At 43.6% G+C, this 23,886-nt stretch overlaps 1 protein-coding gene across 1 annotated transcript in view; it reads right to left on the bottom strand.

Moving 5' to 3' along the window:
* LOC142691891 (pikachurin-like) overlaps window positions 1-23,886 on the bottom strand; it is a 121,949-nt gene that overhangs the window by 46,039 nt on the left and 52,024 nt on the right. The window contains exons 2-5 of the mRNA XM_075847597.1: window positions 17,924-18,033; window positions 7,551-7,634; window positions 4,669-4,695; window positions 84-201 (exon numbers count right to left, since the gene is read on the bottom strand). Of these exons, the coding sequence (XP_075703712.1) occupies window positions 84-201; window positions 4,669-4,695; window positions 7,551-7,634; window positions 17,924-18,033 (339 nt within the window). The remainder of the gene's footprint in view (window positions 1-83; window positions 202-4,668; window positions 4,696-7,550; window positions 7,635-17,923; window positions 18,034-23,886) is intronic.

Raw genomic sequence — 23,886 nt, 5'->3', positions numbered from 1 at the left:
TATGTGCAATCTGATCACATTTTTATCAGCAATTAGAGCAAACCAAGTTATAAAAATTATGGTCAGTTCAATGATTACCTTACCTGGAGATAAGGTCGATACATCTCTTGGCATACTGGCCCTTCCTTTACCTGCCCAGCTGTAGGCTCCAACACTAACCCGATGCAGTGTTGCTGGCTGTAAATTGCTGAGGATCACTTTCTAATAGGATAGATTAGAATATTAATATTTTTACTTGCAGTACATGACTGTATAACTAAGTGTATGTGCCATCCTCATCCGTCAAGTTGTTAAAAATTCTGTTTAGCTATTTCTTAGTTATATCTTTTTTTGCCCCTGTCTCCATCACTGTAGGTAGAGTTAGGGTTAGGGTTAGTTAATATATTAATATATTCTATTCAGTTATTTTAAAGTTAAAGGAATTGTCTGGTTTAATATAAATGAAGAAGAAATAAAGTTCTACAACTTTCCAATATACTTTGTGTTACAATTCTTCACTGTTTTCAAGATCTCTGTATGCTGTCAGTGAATGAGAACACTCTTGTCTACATTCAGGGACAGTAACCATGTACATAGCTTGTCCTGCACTCAGCGGAGAAGTGGTTACAATTGTATCCAGTCTAGACAATGCTCTGTGAGCTAAACACATCAGCAGCTGCACACATCTCTTTGGTAGTTTGCTATAATATATCAGTCTGGAGTCCAGGCTGTTTAGCTCACAGAGCAGTGTCTAGACTGGATACAATTGTATCCACTTCTTAGATGGGAGCAGAATGTATGGGTTTGCTGCCGCTTTATGTAATCAAGAATGGTCTCATTCACTGACAGCAAGCATATATATTTTTTTAAATGGCGAGGAACTTTATGACAAATTAGATTAAAGTTGATTAAAGTTTAAAAGTCTGATTACATTTCACTAAGTTGATGTAATACTTTATTTCCCCTGTGGTGGCGCTGCAGAGGAATTAAACACTTGCTGCCGTGTTCCCCTACAGATTACGGCTGATCACTGGAGGTCCAAGCAGCAGGACATACTGTGCTCAACTTATTTTCGGTGGAAGCTTACAAAAAGTAATATATGAAAGTGGACAATCCCTTTAGATCTTTCTTGAACAGCTAGAAGACATCCAATATGGCTACTATTACATATTTGAAAGAGGCCGTCATCCAGCTTTCCTAGGAAAGAGAGAATATCCCTGAATAACTAATGTGGAGGGTGTATCTCTATTTAACCAGTCCCACCAGGGTTCTGGTGCCTTAGGGGCTACAAAGACCCCTCTGCCACATAAGGGCGGGTTCACACGTGGCGGAATTTCACTTAAATTCCGCTGCGGACACTCCGCAGCGTTAATCCGCAGCGGTGCCGTTTGTCCATTGACTTACACTTTAATTTAGCAGTGTTCGTTTAGACGAGGCGTAAAATTCCGCTGCGGAGCATAGGCTGCGGAGCGGAATTTGGTGTCCGCAGCATGCTCTGTCTGTTGCGGAGCAGTGGCGGACTCATGGCGGAATTTCTCCATTGACTTCAATGGAGAGTCAAAATTCCGCAATGAAGTCCGCAGATCTTATGTGTGCTGCGGAGCGTATTGGTTTTACTACCATGACATTTCTTCATTCTGGCTGGACCTATGTATTTCTAGGTCTACAGCCAGACTGAGGAAGTCAATGGGGCTCCCGTAATGACGGGAGCGTTGCTAGGAGACGTCTGTAAATAGTCACTGTCCAGGGTGCTGAAAGAGTTTAAGCGATCGGCAGTAACTGTTTCTGCACCCGGGACAGTGACTACCGATCTCAATATACATGTATCTGTAAAAAAACATATAAGTTCATACTTACCGAGAACTCCCTGCGTCTGTCTCCAGTCCGGCCTCCCAGGATGACGTTTCAGTGTAAGTGACGGCTGCAGCCAATCACAGGCCAAGCACAGGCTGCAGCGGTCACATGGACTGGCGCGTCATCCAGGGAGGTCGGGCTGGATGCCGAAAGAGGGACGCGTCACCAAGACAACGGGCGGTAAGTATGAAATTCTTTTACTTTCACTAGGGAAAGTGCTGTCCCTTCTCTCTATCCTGCACTGATAGGGAGAAGGGAAGCACTTTTCCCGCAGTCCGCAGCAGCTAGTCCGCATCAATTTTCTGCACATTTTGTGCAGATCCGCAGCAGAATCTGCGACGCAGATTCTGTGCGGCATTGATGCGGACAGTTGCGGAGGAAATCCGCCACGTGTGGTCATGCCCTAAGAAGATACCAGTATTAGAAATGGCACATGGCAGGTGGGGGGCCCTGGCTGAGATTTTACATTGGGGCCCAAGAGATTCACGTTACGTCTCTGAAAACCCTTCATACAATTCTTCGAGCTAAAAGTGACATTAACAACCCAGAGTGACCTCCATGAAAGTCATGCCCGCTGCTGGGAATAATACATAGTGAATAGGACTGATAAGTTTTGACATAATCACTGACAAGCCGGGTGTTAAGGTGCGTGACTTGAGAGCAAGAGGAGCATTTACGGAAGTATGTCACGTCTTTCTCAAAGTGACATTGTACTGAAAATACAATATAAAAATAGAGATTTAGTATTTTTAGTTGAAAAAAATTCAAATTTATGAAGGTAAGCAGGATTTTTTTTTTCGTAGGGCAACCAGCTTCGAGAATGCAACCCATTGGTGACCATGTAATACATAGCCGGGTGGAGTTGAATTCTCCAGAGTGGAAGTTGCTCTTTATAGTTGCTCTTCGCTCTGGCTCAAAGAGGGGGTCCCGATGGCGGGACCTAATAGGAAATATGGACAGGGGTTGTCCTATTAGGATGACTATTGGTTTATTTTAGCACTTGTTTGGAAGAATAAGTGTACCAGGATATACTTGGCCATATACAAGGTATACCTGTCACCTGAACAACCATTCAGATGATGTTATGAGCCCTGATTTTCCCATTACCATTATTACTCCCATACAGCCAAGAGGATAACTGGCTGCCAGACACCTCTGTCACCTCTTAACTCCGGGGAAATCAAAAAGATCCGACAGAAAAAAATCTATCATGTCCAATCTATGTCTACCATAGGGAGAATGTGACAGCCCCCATAGACTGGCATAATATAATGGTTGGGTGAGTTTAGAATGGAAGCATTATTCAATATAGGGCTAATACACATGACGTATTACGGCTAGTGCAACCTCTGAGTTCTGTGGGGCCCTGCTGTACCTTTAAATGTCTCTAATTTCATGTACAGGCAGTTTTTTGCTGCCGGATTCCGTATTAATCGAGTGAGGAAAAATTAAAAAATGTGTTGTGTTCTTAAAGGGGGTCTCCACATTGGGCAATCCCTACTTGTTAGAACGGTCCCTTGACAGGCAGATCAAATAGTGTCTTCCTGCTGTGACCCCCAGCGATCAGCTGTAATCTGTGAGGAAACCTGGCAGTAAGTTTTCAATTTCCCTGCAGCGCCACCACAGGTGAAATGAAGCATTACACAGTTCCTATTCTAATCAATGGGTTATTTGTGTAATATAGGACAGGTCATCCAGAATGAGAGATGCTCTTCATAACCGCTCTCCACTCTGACCAAGATATGTGGATCCTGAACAGAGAATCCCCCCTTCTTTTAACTCCGAATTTACTTTTAGGGTAAATAATGGGAACAAATAGAAAATAAAGATTAAAAAAAACAACACTCTGCATTACCATTAATGGCCACTAGTTAATAAAAACATTCAATTCAAACTGTACATCAGAATGTATTTTAGTTATTATTTTCTCAATAAATTGAATTTTTTGAGACAACCCTCAAAAGCTGCAGTGAAAAATGGTCTTCTAGATGCATGGTTTTCTCAAAACGTAAGTCAATATATATGATATAAGGGTACTCCATCCTTCAATCACAGAATAATCTGGTCTAGATCTTCCTAGAGGGGTGGTATTTTAGAGAGGTATCACTGTATTACAATTTGTAGTATCCACTGGGGAAAGGAAGCCAAGAAACTGTACTTATGACATTGGACAACATGGTGCCCATCAGAAAACAACGATCTTCAGTCTCAAAAAGATTCCCCAAAGTTACATTATGCCAAACAGTGAATGAGTTAGAATCATGTTTCTTCTAGTCCATACCTGACAGATGGCAGTAATGGTGCAAAAAGCATCAGAATATTTTTAGTTTATTTCACTGAAATTTGCATGCCCAACCGCCGTGTGTGAAGTTAGATGACTCAGTGGTATGGCTGGTTTAATTACAGGAGAACTTAAAGATCTCTGCATACCATCTGTTGCATTCTAATATCCTACAAAGCAGTAACGTACATAGAAGAGATAGAACCCCATTATGGTGCTGGGTTTTGCCACCCAGAACAGAAGGGCTTGGTGTTCATTTCCTCCTCCATGCCCATTCCATGACCCTTGGACCTATTCTCTAATGCTTGCTAACTATACACGGCCTCTGGGGAGTCCTGTATAGGTTCTTGCCACCCAGTAACAAAGGGAATGGAATCAGCCAGAGCTGGACCTCCTTTCTCTAAGGGCCCCGTAGCATGGTCTGCCTGTTTGGTATGTACCCCTTTGCTATAAAGGCCGTCAACAATACCCAACAATAATAACCTGTGAAACAAAAATAATATAGATTCACAATTCATCAGATTTATCCCTAGCTGAGCACAAACAATACTTACAAACATCTCCATGGCCTCAAGTTTCCCCTGAAATAAAAAGTTTTACCGTTAAAATGTGTTTTTGGATAGTATTATAAAATGTATCAAGTCAATTAAATAGAAACCATAAAACTGTAAAACAGTGCTCTTCTCAGAGGTCGGAACAGGAGCACTCTCGGTTTTCTAAAACAAGAGGAGGCCACAGGGTCTTGATCCGAGAGAATATGGCTGAATAATAGCCACAGTGATTTTCAACTACAGTGCAAGTAGCTCGCAGCGAAGTACATAAACGTAAATGGCTTTAAGTAAAAGCTAAAGAACAGAAAAAGTAAGCAAGAAAAAGGTAAACGTTTCTATTTCCTAACCTAAAAGGCATTGTCTGAGAATTTTTTCAAAAACATCACCATTCTTGTTCATGGGCTGTGTCTTGTCTTGCAATATTCAAGTTAATGGTACTGTGCTGCAATACCAGACATGGTCCATGGAGAAGAGTTGGGCGGTTAGGAAAAATAGGTTTCTCCTTTTTTTAAAAAAAATCTTGGACAACCCCTTTAAAGACACCTGAGTGGGGTGTAAAAACTCTTGTTTTTGTGGAAATTTGGAAACTAAAATATGGAAAGGATTTGTCATAGTTGTGTGATAATGGCACAGGAATGTATCGCATAGGAGAGCACTTACAGTGTGTCTCTCTGTAATAGCTACTCTATTTGAACAGTTCTGTGTCCAGACTTTGAATGCAGCAGCTCTCTCTGCCTCTTTCCTAGCAGGATTCTCGAGTGAGGTCAAACTCAAGAGCCAATCTGCAGCAGTCTGCTGTATCCTAAATCTAGGTTCATACATGACAGTAATGGGTCAACAGAGAGGCCCATTACTACTGCAGTTACAAACAGTTTTGGGCCCACCCTCAGATGTGCACGTCCAGTTTGCATTCGTCCATAGAATTTATTGCTAACTCACATAACATATGATCAATAATGTATCATATCCTGCCTCCCCACTAACACTCTTGCATCCCTCCAATCCACCCTCAACTCCACAACCTGTTTAATCCACCTCTCCCTTTGTTCCTCTACCACCTCTACTCTCTGACAGTCTTTTGACTGGCAACTCCTATTCAAATTATTATCAACTCAAACTCAAATTAATTCCAAAATACTGACAATTACAAGGTTGTCCACAACCTGTCCCCACATACATCACTGCCCTAATCTCTTGCTGCCTCCCCAAATGTATTAATCGGTACACAACCTGTCTCCCATACATCGCTGTCGTAATCTCTGGTCTACAACCTATCCCCCACATACATCGCTGGACTAATCTTCTGCTACCTCCCCATATGTAATCTCCAGTCTACAACCTATCCCTCCCATAAATCGATGTCCTGAACTCCTGCTATCTCCCCAAATGCAATCCCCGGTCTACAACCTATCACCCCCATACATCGTTGTCCTAATCTCCCGCTAACTCCCCATATCTAATCTCCGGTTTACAACCTATCCCCCCCCCCCCCATACATCGCTGTCCTAATCTTCTGCTATCTCCCCATATGTAATCTCCGGTATACAACAGTTATATATCCTCCATACATCGATGTCCTAATTTTATACCACCTCCCCATAAGTAATCCCCGGTCCACAACCTGTGGCCTCCATACATCTCTTGTTTAATCTCCCTCTACCTACCCACCTGTAATCCCCAGTCCACAATCTGTCCCCAACGTACATATCTCCCCCTATATCTTGATATCTCCCCACATGTAATCTCCGGTATACATCATGTTCCCTCCATACATCTCTGCCTTAATCTACTGCTACCTCACCATATGTAATTCCCGGTCCACAACCTGTCCTCTCCATATATGACTGACTTAATCTCCTGATACCTCCCCACCTGTGATCTTTGATCTACAACCTATCTACTCTGTACATCACTGCCCTAATATCCCGCTACCTTCTCACTTGTAATCTCCGACCCACAACCTGTCCCCTTCATAAATCTCTGCCTTAATCTCCTGATACCACCACATGTAATCTCTGCTCCACCACCTGTCCCAACCATTTATCACTGCCCTAATCTTCTGATACTTCACTAGACATAATCTCTAGTCCACAACTTATCCCCTCCATACATCTCCGCCCTAATCTACTGCTACCTCTCCACAGTCCACAACTTTCCACTCTATACATCTCTACCTTAATCTCCCGCTACCTCCCCACATGTAATCTTTGGTCTACAACTATCCAATCCATACATCTCTGCCCTAATCTCCTGCTACCATCCGACATATCATCTCCGGTCCACAACCTGTCCCCTCCATACATCTCTGCCCTAATCTCCCGAAGCCACCCCAAATGTCATCTTCGGTCCAAAGCTGTCCACTCCATACATCTCCACCTTAATCTCAGGATACCTCCCCATACATAATCGCCAGACCTCAACCTGTCCCTCTCATACTTCTCTGCCATAATCTCCCGCTCGTTCCTGACAAAGAATCGCCCCTTTGTTCATCTCTGCCCTAATCTCCCGCTGCCTCCCCACATGTAATCTCCAGTCCACAACCTGACTCTCCCATACTTCTCTGCCATAATCTCCCGTTAGCTCCCAACATGTAATTTCCCCTCCATTCATCTCTACCCTAATCTCCCAAAACCTCACCACACATAATCTCTTCTAATATGGAATATTATCGATTTCTTGTTTACAGCCCCTGTACACATCAATGTATAGATAATGAAGCGTTTTTACTATTAGACTCACAACGTATATTCTCCTATTGAAGGGATGATAAATTATCCTTATGAGGTTTTTGGAGTTAGTTGGGGACAATGCAGCTTTAATAACCACCGATCGTTAATAATTAAATAAGGAAATTATAAAAATATTTCCGTAATTATGTAACGTACCATATTCAACATATCCAATTTAAGGGGAACATCTTGAGTTTGCTGTTTCACGTGCTTGCCGTTAATTACTTCCGTGTAGAAAACCTACAAGAGAGACATTGATATTACAAACAACGTTATTAAATTTATCAGATTAAAATGACGATGAAGTCAACTCCGTTCCATTAACAATGCACTCAAAACTTCTTACAATATGGAGCAAATAAAATATTTAACACATTAAAACTGCCCCGCAAGCTGAAATTTCCCTGCAATGGTCTAGCCATGAAAATATAAGCGTTAGGCGGTTTTTATGCCAAAGTTTGGCGCATTTTTACTTAAAGTGAGAAAATGACATCTACACCAAAGACTGTATAAGCAAGTGTAGATTTACACTAAATATGTGTTATGTCCTGCTATTCTACATGATAAATGTGGTCTAAACTACGTCTCCTTTGGAAATCACGCCCGTTTCCTCAATTTTACAGCTAAAAATGTTGCACACTATATTACTTGCGTCATTTTAGCGGGGCAGCACATCTAATAACCTGGTGTACTACTGATTAATAAATGTGGGCTGCTAAGTAGGGGAGATGTAGCAGTGGACCAGTCTGAAAGGACCCTGGAAGTCCCTTGGCTCCATATGAGGAGACCAGTACTATGGATGTTGTGTGATAGTTGTGTGTCCTGTTACAGATTAAAAGTGGCATATTCATTAAATTGGTTTTTATTCTAAACATATTATTTTCTAAGTTTGTTGGTGGTATTATTTCTTTTTTTTGGATGTGATATTTCCTGTTGTCTGTAGCTTACTTGTCAGCTGTGCAGTATGGGCTGCGACAGAATGGACAGAGTCATCTCATTATCATTAGAGGGTGGGTGAGTTAATGACGGCTCTATTGTACTGCTAGAGGCTATCCGTATGCAGCTCCCCTGTCACTCCCTGGTCTATGGGGAGGGGCTGTATTCCATCACCTCCTGGAGACTAATAATCTATGACATTTCTCTTTCAATTGACTCCCATTCATTGCAGCTGCCATAAAGCACACACAATCTGTTGTACTGTCTATACAGACAATACAGGCAGAAAGTGAGTGCCTCCAATAGGGTACTTAAAATAAAAAATAAATGGCTACAACCTTAAAGAGGCTCTGTTACCACATTATAAGTGCCCTATCTCCTACATAAGGAGATGGGCGCTATAATGTAGGTAAGGTGATAGTAATGCTTTTTATTTAATAAAACGATCTATTTTCACCACTTTATTAGCGATTTTAGATTTATGCTAATGAGTTGCTTAATGCCCAAGTGGGCGTATTTTTACTTTAGACCAAGTGGGTGTTGTACAGAGGAGTGTATGACGCTGACCAATCAGCATCATGCACTCCTCTCCATTCATTTAGGCAGTGCATAGGGATCCTTTTAGATCCTTATGTGCGGTCTTATACTAACACATTAACAATACTGAAGTGTTTAGACAGTGAATAGACATTCCAAGGGATGTCTATTCACAATCTCTGCACTTCGTTACTCTGTCCGTGGTAGTTACAGCAGAGGACGCGTAATCTCGTTGTAACCTGTCATTTACAGCGTAATCTCGCGAGATTACGCGTCCTCTGCTGTAACTACCACGGACAGAGTAACGAAGTGCAGAGATTGTGAATAGACATCCCGTGGAATGTCTATTCACTGTCTAAACACTTCAGTATTGTTAATGTGTTAGTATAAGACAGCACATAAGGATCTAGCAGGATCCCTATGCACTGCCTAAATGAATGGAGAGGAGCATGATGCTGATTGGTCAGCATCATACACTCTTCTGTACAACGCCCACTTGATCTAAAGTAAAAATACGCCCACTTGGTCTAAAGTAAAAATATGCCCACTTGGGCATTAAGCAACTCATTAGCATAAATCTAAAATCGCTAATAAAGTGGTGAAAATAGATAGTTTTATTAAATAAAAAGCATTACTGTCACCTACATTACAGCGCCGATCTCCTTATGTAGGAGATAGGGCACTTATAATGTGGTGACAGAGCCTCTTTAAGAAATGATCAGTAGCAGTGCCAGCCTCTTTAAAAAAAGAACAATGCATTATTTGTCTTCTATGGACTGACATCTAATTACTAAAACTAGAATTACATACATGAGACATTCCCTTTAACACACCCAGAGATCAGAGAAAAGTGAATCAATGGGTCCAGTAGGAAATTCTCAGTTTGATAATTGATTTGCAAATCTTTTGCCATTAGTATAGATTGAGAAATCAATTTGTAGGTTCTTTCAAGCTTCACATTTATCTACCAGGGATATTTGCACATGGGGAGGGCCTCCGGTATAGAGAGTGTACTAGGTTAAGGGTGCGCTCACCTGGCAGTAACTGCAGACCATAGGTTGTCCTCCAGCTTTTGGATACCGCTGCATTTTACTCCTCCCTTCCCTTTGGGGGTTCACTACATGTTTGGTCCTACTCATATCCTATAACTGACTCCCACAGCATTGTGGGAGAAACACATTGGGGCTAGGAACAGGTCTATAATTTGGGCCATGTCAGTGTCCCCTTGGATCAGTTTTTAGGAATCATCCTTATCAGACTGGGTCCCCCGCCAAGTGTTAGCAGAGGTGCAGTGTGGGGATATTCAAGGGAGACCCATCTACAACCGTTCTCTATAAAACATGGCGTTATTATCCATCATCCATCAGGGTGTCGTTAGTAAGATCGAACCATTAATTTTTTGCCCTGTTAATATGTGCACTTTTTCTACATGTTTTCATGCCTATTGTGGTCACTGCAGGGGAAATTTAGCCCTATGAAAAAAATTCTTCACATATTTGTTAAACATACCAGAATCAATGGCAATAAGGGGTCAACAATGGCCCCCATTCAATTTTAGTTGTGCCATCGTGACTATGACAAGAATTTAGGAGCGCTCTCGGAGAGGTATTTCTTCTATATTGTCATTAAAGAGAACTCATTAGTTTTGTGATGAATTCGCAGTGGAGCACAACCTGCCGTCCTCAATTCTGGCGCACGGTTTGAACAGTGTGCCAATCTCTCCCAAGGTGATTTATTAACAGGGCACACATTCACCGTGACTCTTAAGCCCAGCCCCATTTTTTAGAAATACGTTTACATAACCATCAACACGCATGCATGACCGCCGCTCCATTCACGCAGCAATCCAGGTTGAGTGGACAGGGGACTTAGGTCCCATATTCTAGTGGGATCAGCTATACCCCACCTATCAGGGGGTATTGTGATGTTTTAGGCCGGAATACCCTTTTACTCATAGACTAGCAGCAATATGTCTAAGGCTACAAGCACATTGCGTAATTATATGTGGAAAACCGAAGATAAACCCAGGTAATTCCGCAGGTAAAATCTGCATTTAATATTGATGTTTTTATGTGTTTTTAGTGCGGTTTTTAAATTTTGATGCAGATACAGGTGCAGATTTTATGCCATGTATTTTGGTACGTTTTTTTTTTTACAAAATTGCCAGATACAATTCTGAGAAAGAAACGCAAGATAAATTGACATGCCTCGGATTTTAAAATCCATACCGCATGTCAATTTATGTGCGAAAATTTCTGCATTGTGTAGATGAGATTACTTGTGCTCTCATATACTTTACTGGTACTGTATTACACTGCGGATTTTCTGCAGGAAAATCTGCATGTCATACGCAATGTGTGCATGTAGCCTAAGGGCAAAGCCACACGTGGCGGAATTCCTCTTGAATTCCGCAGCGGACACTCCGCAGCGTTAATCCGCAGCGGAGCCGTTTCTCCATTGACTTCCACTTTTATTTAGCAGTGTTCGTTTAGACGATGCGTAAAATTCCGCTGCGAAGCATAGGCTGCGGAGCGGAATTTCGTGTCCGCAGCATGCAAGGGATGTTGCGGAGTTGTGGCGGACTGGTTGCGGACTCATGGCGGAATTTCTCCATTGACTTCAATGGAGATTCTAAATTCCGCAATGAAGTCCGCAGCTGTCATGCACATGTTATGTGTGCTGCGGATGCGTCTTGCTTTTCTGACATGACATTTCTTCATTATGGCTGGACCTATGTATTTATTGGTCTAAAGCCAGACTGAGGAAGTCAATGGGGCTCCCGGAATTACGGGAGCGTTGCTAGGAGACGTCAGTAAATAGTCACTGTCCAAGGTGCTGAAAGAGTTAAGCGATCGGCAGTAACTGTTTCTGCACCCTGGACAGTGACTACCGATCCCAATATACATCAACCTGTAAAAAAAATAGAAGTTCATACTTACCGAGAACTCCCTGCTTCTGTCTCCAGTCCGGCTTCCCAGGATGACGTTTCAGTGTAAGTGACGGCTGCAGCCAATCACAGGCTGCAGCGGTCACATGGACTGCCGCGTCATCCAGGGAGGTCGGGCTGGATGCCGAAAGAGGGACGCGTCACCAAGACAACGGCCGGTAAGTATGAAATTCTTTTACTTTCACTAGGGAACGTGCTGTCCCTTCTCTCTATCCTGCACTGATAGAGAGAAGGGAAGCACTTTTCCCGCAGTCCGCAGCAGCTAGTCCGCATCAATTTACTGCACATTTTGGGCAGATCCGCCGCAGAATCTGCAACGCAGATTCTGTGCGGCATTGATGCGGACAGTTGCGGAGGAAATCCGCCACGTGTGGGCATGCCCTAAAGCTGCCCAAAGATTGTTATGTCTATGATAGTAAAGCACAGTTTGGAGGTGAATTACATGGCGCCTAGATCCGGTGATAAAGGGGGCCTCCTGAACTGGGGTCCCTCTTTATGACACCCATATACCATAATTGGTCGTGTAGACTTGGGTAGTCCTCATGGATGGTCAGTGATGATGTCATACATCTCCACACTTCCTAATAAACAACGTCTGCACATTCTATACCTAATGATGAAAGGGGAACGTGTCGAGCGTCTTTTCTAGATACACATCTTTTTTCTTTCATCTTTCTGTTAGCTCATTCCGGCTACATCCTCTTATTGATTAGTCTGTCTACCCCATTGTTACTAATTAGGTGAAAATTGTCATCAAAGTGCAGCCGGACGGTCTGGTGGGACCCCGGTCTCCTCTCCAGTATTATCTCCAGAGGATAAACTCATTTTCTTTTGCAATAAATGGCACCGGTCTACGTGGCCTATCTCTCAGCTTCGATCCACAAAGCATGGCTGTAGCTAATGATTCTTGCAGGTAAATTCCTTTTCATTTCTGTCAATGCCTTTAAGAATTTTTCTTCCCTTCTACATTTAACTTCAAGTACCTCTAATTTATGATTTAATTTTTCATCAATAGATGTAATTGGTCTCTCACTTGTAGCCAATTCCAATACCCGGGGGCTGTGTACAATTAATTTTTACTGCGGCTTCTCCTGATAATTTATTAACCTTGTCTCTCATTGTTTTCCTTCGTGATAAATTTATCGGAGCCTCTGTACTTCATGCAGATAGGTTTTAAATATGTTGCCCATGAGAAACAAAGAGGATGAGAAAATGTATCAAGCAAGTCAGTGGGAGCTATAAAACATCGACTCTATTACTCTCAATTGTCCTCTCTACTTATAAGACTGATGGATGGCACTTGAACTAGGTCACTTCCGTTACTTGTTAAGTCAGCAATCACTTAAAGGGGCTGCCCAGTTTAGAAACCCTATTTCCATAGACCCTATTAGGGAAATCTGAGATAAAAGAGAGGGGTCCTTTGTTCAGGATCCTCATCTCTTGTCCAGAGTGGAGAGAGGTTATAAAGAGCGTCTCGGGGGGGGGGGGGGGGGGGGGGCTGTCCTGTACTGTATTACAGAAAACACATTGATATGAACGGGCACTGTGTAATACTTAATTTCTCCTGTGGTGGCACTGCAGAGAAACTAGACACTTACTGTCAGGTTTCTCCACAGATTACAGCTGATCGCTGGGGTTGCCATCACTTTGTGATCTGCTTATTGTTAAGGGACCCTTCTAATAAGTAGGGATTGTCCAAAGCGAAGAACCCCTTTAAGGCAAAACTACCACAATGGTAATTCTGAATGTAGAAAACCTTCCTATTAGTAACGTTTACTTCAGGCTTCCTATTGTTTATGCTGTTCTACCTATGACAATGCCTCTGCCTGCCATTCATAGTTATCGTAGGGCTGTTTGGATGCAAATCACTATCCTTGTTATTATGCTCATAATATTTACATTATTTAGGGCTCACTCACCAATACAGCTTATTCTATGGTTAAGCCACCTACAAGCGGGATACACAGAGATCAATGTCAACGGCTTATCCATAAAGTGTATGGGTGAGCATGTGTATAGCAGAACACATACTGCTAGACCTTGGCTTAGGAAATAAAACTTGACCAACATTGTCCCATGGAGTTGATCAAGGACTTCCCACTGTAGGAATGATCACCTACTGTATATTCAAGAAGTCGCCATATTTTCCCAGTAACGTCAAGCGCCCATGCAAATAAATGGGGACGACCATTGAAAATATGATCATACCGAGACCCAGAGTCTACGAAAGTGGGGTCGAAAGCCACGGGTGCTCCTCTATGACACTGATATGCACTAGGGCAGGGGTACTCAACTAATGTTAGCAAAGGTCGTCAGATGAAGGTCTGAGCTCAACACCTGTATTGAAGATGTTGTCAACTTTTTGCAAACTTTGTTGAACCATTTACATCCATATTTTTTATTTATTAGTGGGAAAACTGCCAACTCTTCTCTTTCACCAACCCATTGAAATTAGGTACAGAGGGGGTGACTGCCTCTCAGGGGCCCCTCAGGGGCAGATTTGGCATTTATAGGGCCCCAAGCAAAGTTATGTCTGGTGGCCCTAATCAAAGACACATGTAGAGCGTGCCCCACACAGTGCCCCTGTAGATAGTGTCACACCCCCTTGTATAGCCCCACACACGGTTACCTTTTTAGATAGCGCCACACACAGTGCCCCCTGTGCATAGTGCCATACACCTCTTGTAGATAGAGCCACACCCCCCGTGTAGATAGTGCCCCCCAAACAAATAAAAACCTCACCAATGATGAACGGAGCTGTACAGCAGTCCTCATCAGTACTGCAACCTATGAGACTCCTAGATGGGACCCTTGTGTAGGCCTGCGCAGGGATCCTGTCCCAGCGGCTTATAGGCTGCAGGCCTAATATCGCCTGTAGTTTTTTGATTAGTGAAGCAGGGAGATGACAGCTCCCTGCTCCACCATAGTATTTATTTGTATCTGTGTCCTCAGGTAGTCGCCCGGGGGCACCAAGGGAAAAATCCGGGGATTCTGGTCCAGACAACTGGAGTCCGCGGTTTTGGTTGGGACCTTTACGCTACGGCATATGAACAAGGATTGTCCCTTTAAACTGTGAAAATTGTTTTCTTTATTGTAAGACCCTAGTGACAAGTGCTCCAGAGTCAGCCTCAAACAGGCCTGTCTTCTACTGGACCTTTTGGCCTATTGGGGTATCATGTGGTACTCTGGTGGGCCAATCCAACTCTGATAGTTCTAATAGAGTTCAAAAATGTATTCAATTTGTATAGAAGTTATTCTCAGATCTTGTTACTATTTCAGTTATACAATGTGACAACAATCAGCAAAGAATTCCCATTTTGGAGGAAAAATGAAAACAGAATGATTGGAATTTAAAGAATTTTCCAATGTTGGACCATTCATCTGACCATATGTTTATCTCTTATTATTATACAAATGTTATAGCTTAAGGTTGTTGTGTCATGACCTTAAATAGGATATAGGTAAACTAGGGGGCCCTGATTTACACATGGATGTCATTGACAGGGGTCCCCACTTTGAATATCTCTTTATTAGACAAACCAGAGCACTACTAACAAAGAGCGGCTGTTGATGTGGTGTTTCCGGACCCCCCATGTATCACATGCAGGTATGCTGACACAGTCGTGGTTCAGGTGGCACGCAGAGGTCTTAATGACATGGTGTCAGTGAGATATTTGCCCATGTATGGCCAGCTTCATTTTTCTACCATAAATAAACGCATGCAAAGGTACTTTCTATGGTCAATTTCAGGGACAGGACATGTTGGGTGGACGGGAACAATCTCAATTAAGACTCAAATATTGACATCTATGTATTGTGTGTCTTTGGTTATCTCCTATTTTGGCATATGGACATAATAACCCCCTAACCTAGATCGGAGCTTCGCTAAGTAAAAGTGGCCTGTGCTCTTGTGGACCCAGCCCATCCATGCATTGCATGGTTGGCTATTCTTTTGAAGTAATACTACATTTCCACAGCAGTGGCCGCTACTGAAAGCCAGAGAGCTGATCTTTTTTCTTAAAGGGTTTGTTCGCTTTGGACAATAAGCAGATCACAAAGTCTTTCCCTGCTAAAACCCCCAGCAATCAAATGTAATCTGTGGGGAAATCTGGCAATAAGTGTTCAATTATTGTGCAGCTCACCCACAGGAGTATTAAAGGGAACCTGTCACCAGCATTTCACCTATTAAACCAGCAATACCTGGTGGTAGTGGGTAAAAATCATTTCTATATAACCTAGAATTGTCTTCTTAGTCGGCTCTGTAGATTTAGTATTCAGTTTTTTTAGTGTTCCCACACCGTATGCTAATGAGCATAAAAGAGTCAGATCTTCGTTTGAAAAGAGTCAAATCGTCATTTGAAAAGAGTCAAATCTTCATTCCTCAAGTCTTTCCGGGTTTACCCCGCCTTCTTACTTTTGATTGACAGCTCCTCGCCTTCCACCAGCACACAAAATTCCACGCTTGTGCATTGATGTCCTCTTCTGGTGTGTGCGTACAAAGGGACACCGGATTATTACGATAAAAGGCGCAAAATGTTTGCAGACCGTTATTTACAGTCGGAGGAGGAGTTTAGGAGAGAGGATAACGGCAATAAACTTTTGATAGCAGTGGCCAGTGAGGGATAAGTAAAGCTCAATAGGTGAAATGCTGGTGACCGGTTCCCTTTAAAGGAACAGTGTCACCACAATTTATTTTTTCATGTCAGTTTAATGTTAGTGTTTTATTAAAAACGTTTTTATTTATTTGTGTGTTTGTGTGTTACTTTTTTCTATTTTTTCACTTTTTCTTCCCTATGGGGGCTGCCATTTTTTTTTCCATTTCTGTATGTGTCGATTAACGACACATACAGACATGGAATACGGCAGCCACAGTCCCATAGGGACTGCGAACGGGTCTCGTCCCATCCACTTCTGTGTACGCCGTCTGTGTGGGAACTGCACATGCGCCGCTCCCACACAGTCCAATTTGAAATGCGCGCCGTCCGGCGCCATTTTCCTGTGGACCGGAAGTCGCGGCCGGACAGTAAGATTACTACTTCCGGTCTCGGCTTCCGGACTTGTGCACATGGAGCAGCGGCAGCAGACGGAGCGGACGGGCCGGAGGGAGCCGCGGCGGCAGGAGCAGGTAAGAGATTTCTATGTATGTTCGTGTTTGTGTGTGTTTACTACTGTATGTAAACCTACTACACTGTGTGTTAGCTCAAAAAATGGCGACACACAGTGTAGGAGGTTAGACCGTTCAATCCCTTCGCACTAGCCAGGATAAAGGAGGGGGGGATTCTCAGAGCTCACTAGAGCGAGGGATTTTTACCCAATTTTGCAGCAAAAAGCAATGTGGTTGCTTTACCACATGCAATGCTGCAATTTTGTGAATAGCTCCATCTAGTGACCAGCAATGGGAAATATTATAAATTAGAATCTAATTTATAATATTTCCTGACTCGTGAAAAAAATAAAAAAAATTTGAACAATGTTTAATCACCTACACACTAAATGTTTAACTAAAAAAAAAAAACATGTTTTGCTGGCAACACATTCCCTTTAAGTATTATACAGTATCCACTTATATCAATGTATTGTCTGTGTAATGCAGGACAGGACAGGTCTTCCAGAGAGAGAGACGATCTTTATAACCGCTCTCCATGCTGGCCATGAGATAAGGATTCTGAACAGAGGACCCCCCCCTCTACTACCTCAGAATTCCCTAATAGGGTGTAAGACAACGGGTTTTCTAAACTAGACAACAGCTTTAAAAATTTTATTTTGTTTTTTGCTATAGAGAAGAAAACTCTCACAGGAGAATCTAGGCAGTTCGAAAAGTAAGGTCAAGGGACAGGTGTAAAGCTAGACCACGTCAGTAAGTCTTGAGTTATCTCAATGAGCCAGTCCCTTTAAGCATGCAAGTCCAGTCAGTGATGCCCAGAAATGACCATTGTAGGGAGAATTCAATACATTGACCACATATTCTGTATGTACAACGATATGCTATAGTTCATTGCTTTATTAAAGATGTACAACCATAAAGTGACATATACCTAACAATTATTCAACATGGTCAACTTTTTATTTTGTTATTTTTGTTGAGATTTTTAATCATTCATTGACTTACTGTGTAGCCGTTGATGGTACTTGCATGCTGCCGGGGCATTCTCCATTGTACACTGAAGGCCGTACAGTTAATAGCTTCAAGATTAATATCCAGGGGAGCCCCCAGCCGCTCTGTTGAGGAATAAATTCACAAAATTATTAACTGGTATAATACAGATGGGACTCTGGATCTACTGGAGTAAAAATAAAAACCAACTCTGTTAGGCCACAAACTACTAATGCAAGGTGTCACCATTTCTAGGATTTATTCCAAAAATTCCAAAAGTGATAGTTTTATGTAATGATTCTATTTTCCAGACTGTAGAATAAAGAGTTCTCACTGTTAAACTAAGGCTTCGGTGATCTATTCAAGACCTGTTAATCAGATTTTGATCTACTTTTACTGGTTTCTTACCATGACTTTAAAGATGACCTGTCACCTCTCCTGACATGTCTGTTTTAGTGAATAATTGTATCCCTCATGAAATAACAATTCTGGAGCATCTTTTATTAGAACTCTGTGTTGTGCCGTTCCTCTGTTATTCCCCCTAGAAATGTATGAATTTACAACTGGGAGTTAATAGTTGGGGATGTGTCCCTACACAGACTTACACTATCCAATCAGTGCTGACAGAGTGAAACTGTGTAGGGACACGCCCCTTTGACAAGAAGAACAGTAACACCCACATTTATCAATTTCTAGGAAGAATAACAGAGGAAAGGCACAACTCCGAGTTCTAAGAAAATACGTTCCAGAATTGTTATTTCATTGGCAATGCAAGTATGTGGAAATAGACATGTCAGTAGAGGTGACAGGCCATCTTTAGGGGGTTGTCCTCTAGACAAACTCTACTTTTTAGAGGGGTCCCTTAATAATAAGCTGATCATAAAGTGTTCAGCTGCTGGGACCCCCAGCGATAGCTGTTAGGTGACAACCCTCCATATAAGTGGGCATTGGTGGGCCCATTTTTAAATATTTGTGGCTGGGCCCCAGACCACAGTACCGACCATGCTGCCTTGGAGGATGCCCTGCCCACCATCAATTAATATTCTGGACAGGAGACTGGATAATTGCTTTATGTTGTGCCAAAATGATATTGTTCCATGCAATATATTAAATATATGTCATAGGCACTTGAGATGGCAAATTAACATATAGAAAACAACACTATAGACATAACTTTAATGATCTAAAATTAAGTTCTGTGAAATATGAGAAAGGAGAAAAGTTGTTTAAATATACAATAATCTAAGATCGGCAATATATGTTGAAATAAATAATGTGGACTCCTTGGTAACGTAACGTCAGGTAAACTGACAGATTATATCCCGTTAGATTTGTCTCTCAACACAAGCTGAATTATGCAAGAAGTGAACACTAAATGCAAATCAGTCTTCACCACGGCCTCAGGTAGCCAGAAGCTTTTATATCACTTAGCATTGAATTAATAGACTTTGTAACGGACAAAGAACGGTGGCGTAAATGATCTGTCCTGAGAGCCGCTGACAAGACTGAGATCATGAGGGCACGTTGTTGTGGATTATTTAAGATGTTAAAGCGCATATCCATTTGACATATAATGTCTCCCTCGCAGTACACAGACAACATACAAATTATAATATTTTTTATTTCTTCAGTTCTCCCTCTTGTCTTAGTTGTCTTATATCTTGTAGCTGCACAGTGGTGTAACAAAATTTCACTGGACCCCAGAGAAACTTAACATGCCATACCACCACAAATAGCCACATAATACTGCCATACATAGCTACATAATACTGCCATACATAGCCCACATAATACCGCTATACATAGCCCACATATTACTGCCATAGCCATATAATACTGCCATACATAGCCACATAATACTGTCATACGGAGCCACATAATACTGCCATACAAAGCCCACATAATACTGTCATACACAGCCCAAATAATACTGCCATACATAGTCCACATAATACGGTCATACATAGCCACATAATACTGCCATACACAACCCACATAATACTGCACACACAACCCACATAATACTGCCATACATAGCCCACATAATACAGCCATACATAGCCACATAATACTGTCATATATATAGTCCACATAATACTGCCATAGATAGTCCACATAATACTCTCATACATAGTCCACATAATACTCTCATACATAGTCCACATAATACTCTCATACACAGTCCACATAATACTGCCATATATAGCCCGCATAATACTGCCATACATAGCCCACATAATACTGCCATCGGCGTCAGATTTGCCCACCAGAGGATCCTTCGGTGGGTCCAGGCAGTGAGCTGATTTTATCCAACAGCGGAGCAGAGAGACATTGTTTCCCTGCCCCGTTGCTTACTCTTGTAGGCAGGGTCGCCCCATCCGTAACATTTATGGGCATGGCGGCACGGGCTCCCTCATGCCTGGTGGCATCGCTAGCACCTGGGGGCCCTGTTGCTAGCGACTGGCACATTTAATTGTATCTGTGTCCTCAGGCCACAGATACAATTGTATACTATAGGCTGCAGGCCACCTTAGGCCTGCAGCCTATAAGGCGCTGGGAAAAATCCCTGCACAGGCCGGTGTGATGACGTCACTGCATCACGCTGGCCTATGCAAGAGTCCCGTCTTGAGGCTGTGGAGCAGCTCCATCTGTTGCGGGAACTGGGCTAGGTAAGTATAATTTATTTTGTGTTTGCAGGGCTGTGTGGCACTGTCTAAAGGGGGGGGGCTGTGTCACTGTCTACAGTGTGGGGCTGTGTCTCACTATGTACAAGGGGGCTGTGTGGTGCTATGTACAAGGGGGGACTGGGTGGCACTGTCTACAGGGGTGGCTGTGTGGCACTATCTACAAGAGGGGGCTGTGTGGCACTATCTACAAGAGGGGGTTGTGTGGCATTATCTACAAGAGGAAGCTCTGTGTGGCACTATCTACCAGAGGAAGCTGTGTGTGGCACTATCTACCAGAAAAAGCTGTGTATTGCACAGGGGGCTGTGTGCGGCACTTTTACTGTGGCCGTGTGCGCAGCTCTCTCTATTCTGTTGTATCGTTGTTATGAAAACAGCCGAGCAGCTCTTGCTCTGCTGTTTCCGTAACTCCTATTGAACAGAATGGAGAGAACTGCACGCGTGACCCTCTCTCCACTGGTCTCCGCTGGATTCTGCAGCCAGTTCTTGATATAGGTGCAGATCCCAGAGCTGGGATCCGCATCTATCAGACATTTTTGACATTTCCTGTGAATATGCCATAAATGTCTAATATGGGAAAATTCCTTTAAGTTATATAGTCTGCACAGCACTTGTGTAGGACTGGTGTCTACCACTACAAGGTCACTATGTAGTGCCAATATTGGTCTTTGGTTTACTACACACGTTTAACTACACAATTAAATTAAGAGTGGTCGCCTTATTTCTATATAGCTGATGGGTGGGCCCAAATAATTATTTCGTCGGGTGTGCCAAAGCTACTCCAGTCCGACACTGACTGCCATACATAGCCACATAATACTTCCATACACAGCCCACATAATACTGCCATACACAGCCCACATAATACTGTCATACATAGCCACATAATACTTCGTACATAGTCCACATAATACTGCTGTACATAGCCCACATGATACTGCTGTACATAGCCCACATAATACTGTCATACATAGCCCACATAGTACAGCAACACACAGACCACATAATACCGCCATACACCGCCTACATCATACTGCTGTACATAGCCCACATAATACTGCCATTCATAGCTACATAATACTGCCATACATAGCCCACATAATACCGCCATACACAGCCTACATAATACTGCTGTACATAACTGTCATGTCCATGGCCGTGGGCCGTCAGGCTATCTCACCTTCTCACGGCCGCAGCCATGGGTCACTTCCGCTTACCTCGGCCGGATCCTGTAGGGTGCACGCGCACAATTGGGCCCGCTCCTAAAGGGCTAGCGCGCACACCTGAAGTTAATGTTAAAATTAGCCCATGAGTACCCTGGACTAATAGAAGGGCTCAGCCCATTTCCTCCCTTGCCTGAGCGTTGTTGTCATGCCCTAAGTTTGTCTAGCAAATGGTCTCCTAGTGTTTTCCAGTTCCCAGTGTTCCCCGTTCCTGTAACTGTATCCTGTATCCCGTGCTACCTGGTCAAGTGCCATGCTAAGCTGTAGTCGGGCTGTGCTGTATTCCACGCCTGTCCTGCTACACCACGCCTGACGTCTGCCTGCTGCCTAAGTCCCAGCCGAGCCTGTCATTGCTACTGTCCGAGCTGCCACAGGTACACTATACGAACTATAGACTGTGACCTGCATCCTGTTGGCCAGCTGCCGTACCGCCATCCCTTTCTGGGATTCGCCAATTTTTACAGACAGTTCATTCCAAACTTCTCCTCACTGACATCTCCTATCCCTAACCTCACCAAGAAGGGCATGAACGCCAAGGTGTGGACTCCTGAGGCAGAGTCTTCATTCAATAGCCTGAAGAGTGCCTTCACGTCTGCCTCTATCCTCCATCATCCAGATGTTTCTCGACCGTTCTCGTTGGAGGTGGACGCCTCATCCGTCGGTGCTGGTGCACTCCTGTTCCAGAGAGGTTCCAAGGGCAAGTCAATGGTATGTGGATATTTCTCTAAGCTCTTCTCTTCCGCAGAATGCAACTACTCGATTGGGGATCGGGAGTTACTAGCCATAAAATTGGCCCTGGAGGAGTGGAGACTTCTACTAGAGGGCGCAGCTCATCCCATCCTGATTTTTACGGACCACAAGAACCTCACCTATCTTCAGACGGCCCAACGGCTGAACCCTCGTCAGGCCAGATGGTCACTGTTCTTTACCTGGTTCCAGTTCGAGCTCCATTATCGCCCAGGCTGACAAGAATGTGAGGGCCGATGCCTTGTCCAGTTCTTTTGAGACAGAGGACACCATGGAGACTCTGTCAACCCCTTGCAAGTTAAAGACATCCCTCCGGGGAGGACCTTTGTGCGCCTGGCTGACAGAGGGAGAATCCTCCGCTGGGGACACTGCTCTAGACTGGCAGGTCACGTGGGTACCCGTAAGACCGAGACCTTATTGCCTGTAATTTCTGGTGGCCCACGCTGCCCAAAGATATTATGGACTTTGTTTCTTCCTGCGCAGTGTGCGCAGCTAACAAGGTTGCTCACACCAGACCTGCTGATCTGCTCCAGATGCTGCCGGTGCCCGATGCTCCCTGGCAGCATATAGCTATGGACTTTATTACTGACCTGCCTCGCTCTGCAGGATGCAGTACTGTCTGGTTGGTGGTGGATCGATTTTCGAAAATGGTCCACTTGGTTCCTCTGACCGGCCTTCCTTCTGCTCCTCAACTGGCAAACCTTTTCATCCAACACATCTTCCACCTGCACGGCTTGCCGCGGCATATTGTGTCTGATCGGGGGGGGGGGTCCAGTTCACCTCTAGGTTCTGGAGAGCTCTCTGTAGACTCCTCAATGTGAGATTGGACTTTTCCTCAGTCCAATGGTCAAGTCGAGAGGATCAATCAGATCTTGGAGAACTACCTACGCCACTTCATATCCAAGCAGCATGATGACTCGGTGCAGCTTCTTCCGTGGGCTGAGTTCTCATATAACAATCACACTAGTGAGTCCACAAAAGCCACACCATTCTTCATTATCTACGGCCAACATCCACGAATTCCTCTCCCGGTGTCCGCTATGTCCGAGGTACCAGCAGCTGATTCCGCTTTTAGGGACTTCCTGCAGATCTGGCAGCAGACTCGATCCTCCATCCCTGGCAGTCATCCGCATGAAACGGAAGGCAGACACGAGGAGAAGAGAACCTCCTCAGTTTCTCCCTGGCTGTCCTCAAGGAATATAAGACTGAGGGTGCCATCATGCAAATTTGCTCCCAGGTTCCTTGGACCCTTCGAGATCCTGCAGCAGATCAACCCTGTCGCCTACAAGCTTCAGCTGCCTCCTGCCCTCAAGATCCCCAACTC

This window comes from Rhinoderma darwinii, chromosome 1 (assembly GCF_050947455.1).
Source record: "Rhinoderma darwinii isolate aRhiDar2 chromosome 1, aRhiDar2.hap1, whole genome shotgun sequence".
Lineage (NCBI taxonomy): Eukaryota > Metazoa > Chordata > Amphibia > Anura > Rhinodermatidae > Rhinoderma > Rhinoderma darwinii.
Note: the sequence above shows the minus strand (reverse complement) of the source record. Positions and strands in the feature narration are given on the sequence as shown.